The sequence below is a fragment of the Suillus bovinus genome (genome assembly GCF_016758785.1).
Source record: "Suillus bovinus strain UH-Sbo-P2 chromosome Unknown EDB93scaffold_86, whole genome shotgun sequence".
In the NCBI taxonomy this organism is placed as follows: Eukaryota; Fungi; Basidiomycota; class Agaricomycetes; order Boletales; family Suillaceae; genus Suillus; species Suillus bovinus.
This window is the reverse complement of record NW_024542142.1, coordinates 46782-53971: the sequence shown is the minus strand read 5'-3', so window position 1 is coordinate 53971 and position 7190 is coordinate 46782. Positions and strand designations below refer to the sequence as shown.

The 7190-nt window shown below is 45.9% G+C and overlaps 2 protein-coding genes across 2 annotated transcripts; both read left to right on the top strand.

The window, feature by feature from the left end:
• Nucleotides 1-1123: 1123 nt before the first annotated feature.
• Nucleotides 1124-3059, top strand: EDB93DRAFT_1093677 (permease for cytosine/purines, uracil, thiamine, allantoin-domain-containing protein; the record flags this gene model as incomplete). The annotated part of the gene is made up of 11 exons (XM_041446540.1): nucleotides 1124-1248; nucleotides 1315-1398; nucleotides 1450-1473; nucleotides 1526-1585; nucleotides 1634-1790; nucleotides 1838-1869; nucleotides 1926-2138; nucleotides 2186-2231; nucleotides 2280-2557; nucleotides 2611-2672; nucleotides 2722-3059. The coding sequence occupies 11 exons, from the start codon at nucleotides 1124-1126 to the stop codon at nucleotides 3057-3059; spliced, it is 1419 nt and encodes a 472-aa protein (XP_041302849.1).
• A 483-nt stretch (nucleotides 3060-3542) lies between these two features.
• EDB93DRAFT_1175990 (cytosine-purine permease) lies at nucleotides 3543-6061 on the top strand. Its single transcript, XM_041450497.1, has 12 exons — nucleotides 3543-3901; nucleotides 3957-4046; nucleotides 4107-4190; nucleotides 4244-4267; nucleotides 4321-4380; nucleotides 4429-4585; nucleotides 4633-4664; nucleotides 4720-4932; nucleotides 4980-5025; nucleotides 5080-5357; nucleotides 5413-5474; nucleotides 5530-6061. The coding sequence occupies exons 2-12, from the start codon at nucleotides 4033-4035 to the stop codon at nucleotides 5865-5867; spliced, it is 1308 nt and encodes a 435-aa protein (XP_041302848.1). The 5' UTR covers nucleotides 3543-3901; nucleotides 3957-4032; the 3' UTR covers nucleotides 5868-6061.
• The last annotated feature ends 1129 nt before the right edge of the window (nucleotides 6062-7190 follow it).

Genomic DNA, 7190 nt, shown 5'->3' with positions numbered 1-7190 from the left:
TCGCTGGATTAATTGTTCAGACACTGTCTTCATGATCCTAGATGCGCATACGTGGCGTGGAATTATTCGAGACATCTTTCTGTCCCCTCAGAAGCCACGGGGGCCAACTCTTTGGATATTGATGCTTTATTCAATAAACTACACGGTATGCCTTTCGCCCACATTCATCGCCCATCTTACTGATATTGTGCGACACAGATCTATCGTGTCACCGAGAGTGCTCGATGTAATGGCGGCTACCTCGTCACCCATGGAAGTGAGTGTTGGGAGATACTGAAACTGGGGCGCCGCATGATGAGTGTACTTCTACCTCCACAACTCCCCTGCCAGGCATTTGCACATACTTACATCATCTTCTGGCGAACGAAGTATCTCGAAGGGTCGGCCAAGCCCGCTAATGAAATGATGGAACGGCAATAAAGTTCTGTTATTGCTATGCCAATTTGTTCAAGAACTCATTCGGGCGCGTGAACCGTAATACTCGCAGTAGAAGAACCTTGGACTGTCACTGCGATTCAACGCACGATGACCTTTGCTCTTACTATATTTCGGAATGTCTTGCTGGTACATAAGTGCTTCTCATCATGGTGCTATTGCAGTATTGAAAAAATAACAGGCGGAGTAACCCTGTGCCACATATACACTCGTGTTTGCTTCGTCTGAAAGCTTAATAGCTTAGTCAGCATTTACGTCATAACTTATTTCATCATGGGTGTAATGGACTATCATATGATCCTACTTTGGCCTACGAACCGCCCAGTTCATCATTATGCCACATGGCAATAAAATTCCGAATCCGATTTAAGGATACTGCGAGGTTGAAGGAGCAAAATGATAGACTCCCCAGCTGGTACTCTCACGACGCGTACTACCTCCAAGCGCGAAATTCAGGACAATCGTTGCTCACACAATGCAGTACGAGTCTGTTACAGTGGAACGGAAACGAGATTACTGCTCCAGTTCCATGACACCACCAGATTTGGCCTTTGATAAGCCTGTGGGCAGTGATCTGGAGGGCAGTCACTATCATACAGGATTTCTCAGACGTTTCACCCAGTTACTTTCTCGTTATGGAATCGAAACTCATGGGTGAGTGAGATGCCGTGTCGCTGTGATATCTGCAATGTCTAAAGCATTTCTACCTGTTACTCGGATCAGTATAGCACCGATACCAGCAGAGGAACGCCTGGAGACTCGATGGTACCAAATGTTCTTCGTGTGGTTCTCTTCCAATATGAATATCTTGACGTGCGTTTTGGGTCCTGTCTCGACTCTTGATTCCTTGCTATCTGCTGAGTCAGTTGAGATATACAGATTCAGCACTGGCACTGTCGGACCTGCATTCTTTTCCCTGGGAGTCAATGAATCTTTCATCATCATCGTTGTTGTTGATCTGGTGTAAGTGCTAATGGTTCATATGATCATCAACTTTCTGTGAATAATAACTAGGGTCTGCTTGGTACCTGCGTTCTCGTGAGCTTAACTATTATTATCTGGACATTTCTCTGGACTTATGAATATACAGTGCTGTTTTTGGTCCAAAGCTTGGCACACGATCTATGGTACAGGCAAGGTTCTCGTGGGGGTGAGTTATTTTTCTGATTGCCATTATCATTCCCTGACGGATATCAAGGTACTTCGGTGCCATCATACCGGCTGTCTTGAATGTTTTCTCTTTGGAAGGTTTCCTTATTCTCAACTGCATCATTGGTGGACAAACGCTCGCAAGCCTGTCTTCCCATCTTAATGATACTCTTGGTATTGTTATCATTGGTATCATAACTCTTGTGGTACGTCAAATCTGTTTTGTGACACATCAAAATGTCAAGCTTCACAGGTCACGTTCTGTGGATACCGCATCATTCATTGGTAGGATCACTCAGCCACGTACTATCCATATAACTCTGGTACAACTTTGATTCTAGGTACGAAAGTATCGCCTGGATCCCAAATGTGATTGCTTTTATCGCCATACTGGGTGTCGGTTATCCCCAACTACGCGACAACCAATCAGCTCCTGTCTCTGAAGTGAATATCGCTGCGGTTCTTTCTTTTTCGTCTGTCCTCGTGGCTAGTATTCTCAGCTGGTGTACCATGACCGCCGACTATGGTATATACCACAGCCCTGCTGCTTCCTCGTGAGTTTCCTCAGACCACGCACGGACTCTCTAAAACATCCTTATAGTGCAAGAATTTTTCTCTACACATATCTCGCGTTTTTAATTCCTAGTGTAAGCCCCTATGTACTGCTACCAGCATCATAATAACGTCTTGAAAAGGTGACCGCCCACACTCTTGGTGCCGCGTTCGCCGCCGCAGCTCCCAATGTGCCTGCTTGGAATGAAGGATTTAACAACAGTTCTTCCATCGGTGGCTTGTTATACAGCGTGCTGCTACCTACAGGTGCATTTGGAAAACTTCTGACCGCTCTGGTGGCTCTCAGTATACCCAGCGCTTGTGCGCCAACCATGTATTCGTTCAGCACCAGTTTCATGGCTATCGCTCCGTGGTTTGCTGCAGTGCCTAGATGGGTATATATTTTCGTCTCTGAAGGAGTGTACGTATATTCAGTATCTTGAACTCTCGTGATACTTATTATTTCTCTTGAAGTCTGATACCCGTAGCCATTGTTGGCGCCGAAAAGTTTTATACCACTTTTGTTGACATCCTGAGTACGAGTCCAAATTATCACGATATTTGTAACTGTCGCTGACTCTTCAGATGTCATCGGATACTGGTCGTCGGTATTCTCTGCGATTATTATTACCGAACATGTCCTATTTCGGCGTGCCTCGTTTTCTGAGGATGAATATCCTATCGCGACTTGGGCTTCGCGTACTCTTTTGCCTAGCAGTATTCCCGCAGTTGTGGCTTTCGTGTGCGGCTGTGGAGCCCTTGTTCCATTCATGTCGCAGGCTTGGTATGTTGGACCAGTGGCGAAGCGTGGGAGTGGAGACGTTGGGATGTACGTAGGGTTCGTGGTGGGAGCTATCACATATGCATTGGCAAGGGGTTTCGAGAAATTGTGGTACAAGAAGATGACTAGATCAGATGTGTAGCGTAGTTTTCAAGGCAAACAGCCACGTACACCTGTTCTAGGTGTCGTCAAAGAGACAATATAATTTTCGGAAAAAAGAAAAATCGAATGCTAGTTTACCATCATGGACAATGTAGTGACCTTGCCTAGACTTCGGGGAACCATGCAATCTACTCCCGGCGGTTCTTAATCAAGTCCGCTCCTCCGGAACTTTGTCCGGAACTTCGCCAGTACTCCGTAGCGCTACTCCCAATCGCTTATCAGAAGCGAAAAATTGCCAAGAGCAAGCATTGCATATGGTGATAACACGATATCTGAAGGCAAAAGTCAAAAAATGTCCAACATAGCAGTACGTCGGAGTTCTTACAATATTGTTTTATTCCAATGTTGATGATCTTTTGCAAATGTGTTTCAAAGTACGTTGTAAAATATTGTACATGCGGATAGTCAAGTCATTGATCATAATCAAATCAAAGATCATGCCGCTATTTTGATGTGCCTGTAGTATAATGGCTGGTACGATATGATGCCATCGGTATTGGCAAAGCGTCGGATCCCACTCGCTTTACTTTCGCTTGCTAACAAACATTTAATAGTACTAGGAATAGGCGCCTGGCTCATCTGCCACTCTCACTGACGCTGTTTAGCACGTCGACCAAGTCAATTGCTGTGACTCACACAATGCAGACTTACACAGTGGAGCAGAAACAGGACAGGTTCGTTGAAGTGCCATTCCAAACCCAGTGTGGCCTCTGATGAACATACGAGGCCCGAGGATGATAGCCTAAAGGACGATCGCTCTCATATAGGATTCCTCAGGCGTACTACTCAGTTACTATCTAGGTATGGAATTGAAACTCGTGGGTGAGTGATATGGCGCTGTTTTTACATTTTTGCTGATCCTTGAACCTTCGATAAGCATCGCGCCGGTGCCAGCAGAGGAACGTCTCGACACTCGGTGGTACCAGTTGTTTTTCGTTTGGTTTTCCCCTTGCATGAATATCTTATCGTGCGTTTCCATTACAGTGTTAATCCTGATGCCATTCGCTGATCCACCTAATACCTGCAGATTTAGCACTGGGACTGCTGGACCTGCATTTTTTTCCTTGGGAGTTCGTGAGTCCATAGTTATGATCGCCGTTGTTAACCTGGTGTAAGTCAGGAGTTCACGAGATATCGATACTGCAGTGATTGACCTTCAGCTAGATGTTGTTTAATGCCAGGATTCTTGTAGGTTGTCTTATTCTTCTCTGCACATTTCTGGGGGCTTCATAATGCGCTAGTGCTGTTTTTGGGCCAAAGCTTGGCATGCGAGCTATGGTACAAGCCAGGTTCTCATGGGGGTGAGTTATTTTTCCGATTACCAGTATCATTTCCTGAAGCGTATCAAGGTATTTCGGTGCTATCATACCGGCCGTTTTGAACGCCTTCTCCTTGGAAGGCTTCCTTATTCTCAACTGCATTATCGGTGGACAAACGATAGCAAGCTTGTCTTCTCAACTTGACGATACTCTTGGTATCGTCATCATCGGTATCATATCTCTTGTGGTATGTCGGAACTCCTCCTGTTGCACAAAAAAATCACAGGTTTTAAGATCACTTTCTGCGGATACCGCGTCATCCATTGGTGAGACCACTTCAACACCAATCATCCAGAATTCTGACCAAATGTTGATTCGTAGGTACCAAAGTGTCGCCTGGATCCCGAATGTAATTGCATTTATCGTCATGTTGGTTGTCGGTTATCCACATCTACGTGACAACCTATCGGCTCCCGTCCCTCAAGCAACAACTGCTAACATCATGTCTTTTGCGTCCTTTCTCGTATCAAACATTATTGGCTGGTGTACCATAATCTCTGACTATGGCGTATACCACAGCCCTGATACTTCTTCGTGAGTTTTTCTTGGCTATCGCCAGTACTCTCTTGACATTCCGATAGTGCAAGGATTTTTGTTTACACGTATCTTGGGTTCTTCGTATCTAATGTAAGCCATTTATGTCTGCATCAGTTGCATCTTGACAATTCTTTTTTCCGAAAGACGACTGGTCAAGCTCTGGGTGCTGCATTCGCAGCAGCAGCTCCGAACGTGCCTGCTTGGAATGCAGGATTTGATAACAGCTCTTCCGTCGGTGGCTTGTTTTACAGCATCTTGTTACCTACAGGTGTATTTGGAAAAATCCTGACTGCTTTGGTCGCTCTCAGCGTATCCAGCGCCTGTGCACCGACGATATATACTTTCAGCAACAGTTTCATGACTGTTGCTATGTGGTTTTCTAGGGTGCCCAGATGGGTATATATCCTCGTGTCAGAGGGAATGTGAGTGTCATTAAGTAGATACATACCTTGGCGACGCTCACGACTCTGGTTCAAGTCTCATACCAGTTGCCATTATTGGCGCCAAAAGGTTCTATGCTACCTTTGTCGACATCCTCAGTACAAGTCCCAAATATCGGTATCTATTGTTGGCGCTAACATGTTGATCTTTCAGACATTGTTGGATATTGGTCATCAATATTCGCTGCGATAATACTCACAGAACATGTGTTATTCCGACGAGCCTCATATTCTGAGGCTCAATACCCCATCACGACGTGGGCTTCGTATGCTCTCTTGCCTAGCGGTATCCCCGCGGTAGTGGCTTTCTTGTGCGCATTTGGAGCCCTTGTTCCATTCATGTCGCAAGCTTGGTATGTAGGACCAGTAGCGAAGCAGGGCAGCGGAGACGTTGGTGTGTTCGTGGGGTTCGTGGTAGGAGCTATCACCTATGCGTTGGGGAGGAGTTTCGAGAAAACACTGTACAAGAAAATGGGTAAAGGAGATTCTTGATAGTACTTGTATCAACGTACACGAGTCGTCTTCGACTATCCCTCAACGCTGAAAATTACAAGAGACAAGTGATTTTTTCCAACTTTGAGGCCTTGATGCTTCCGGTTCGATGTCGATGGCATATATTTGACCATATATTTGCCCCACACTCGATCATGCAACCACGCATGACGCGACGGCGGAGACAGCTGCCACTACAAATTTTTGAGCTACTTGTAAGTACAGCAAAATCATCGGTATGATGGGAGTTCTATCGGGAAGAGAGTCATCGCAAAATGTGGTATCTCCGCACCGATATAGAATACCATATTGATAGCACTCCCCACTGGCAACTTCCAGCATCCGAGTCAATATCACGACCTCTGCCACTCACGTTCGCTGTCTTGGTCAAATAGTCACATTCAGTGCTGATAGAGTCATGCGTAGGGCGCTGGTATAGGAAGAAAACGAGGTGTGGGCACGAAGTTGCGAACTCTCGAGACGCTCGATGGAGTACTAATCCTCCATCATGATTTTGGTATCTACTTGGGAGGTCTGGCGCAAGACGGTCATCAGTAGCTGTAGAAATGATGTATCAGTCCTTGTAGCACAGGTACAACAAGCTTGGTTGGCATTCACACCATGAGGTAGTAACTGGTAAAAGATGCGGCACAAGCATTACGTAATTTAAACGCTACACAAGCCATCACTGGCAAAACAACTTGGCTTGGTTTGGTGTCCAACAAGGCTTGACATCTAGACCTGCACCGCCAGCCGTGTCTATAGAATATCAGCGTATACCATATTCCTTGCCCCGTTTAGTTTTCCGATCCAAGTGCTGCTGCAGCTACTTATGGGGTACAGCTTTCCCTGCGATGGAGGATGCGCTATTGATGTCGCTACTCTTGTCTTTGCGATAGCCAGTCATCATGGAGTTGCCATGGCTCTCACGCCTGATATATGTAAGTTATATTTCGAGGCGTAGAATAGCTTGTTGTCAATTTCTGATCTCATAAATAGTATAGGCCGTGGCGAGATGGTTTCACGTGGCCTTGTCATAGCAGTTGTAATTGGACCTCGGAGATGGCATTGGCTGGCTCCGGCTCTCGTATCACCTCCGAGTGCGGAATCCGACTTGAGTGGTTTAGGCTGGTTGATTCAGAATCAAAGTACGCCAAGTTTTTATGAATGATCGTTCCAGTATTGCTCACTCATTGAAGCTTGGCTTGATGAACACCCGGAAAACGGTGCCACTCATGTTTAGCTGAAAGTCCGTCAAGCCGCAAGCGGAATTAGAGTGGGTTATGGGGGGCGGCCGTCCATCGTATTTCTCAAGGCGAACAA

Bases quoted from the DNA above. Each gene is read 5' to 3' on its own strand.
- EDB93DRAFT_1175990 (XM_041450497.1), top strand. The intron at 4,268-4,320 runs GTAGGTTGTCTT...ATAATGCGCTAG, and splicing joins TGTTTAATGCCAGGATTCTT to TGCTGTTTTTGGGCCAAAGC. The intron at 5,358-5,412 runs GTGAGTGTCATT...CTCTGGTTCAAG, and splicing joins ATCCTCGTGTCAGAGGGAAT to TCTCATACCAGTTGCCATTA.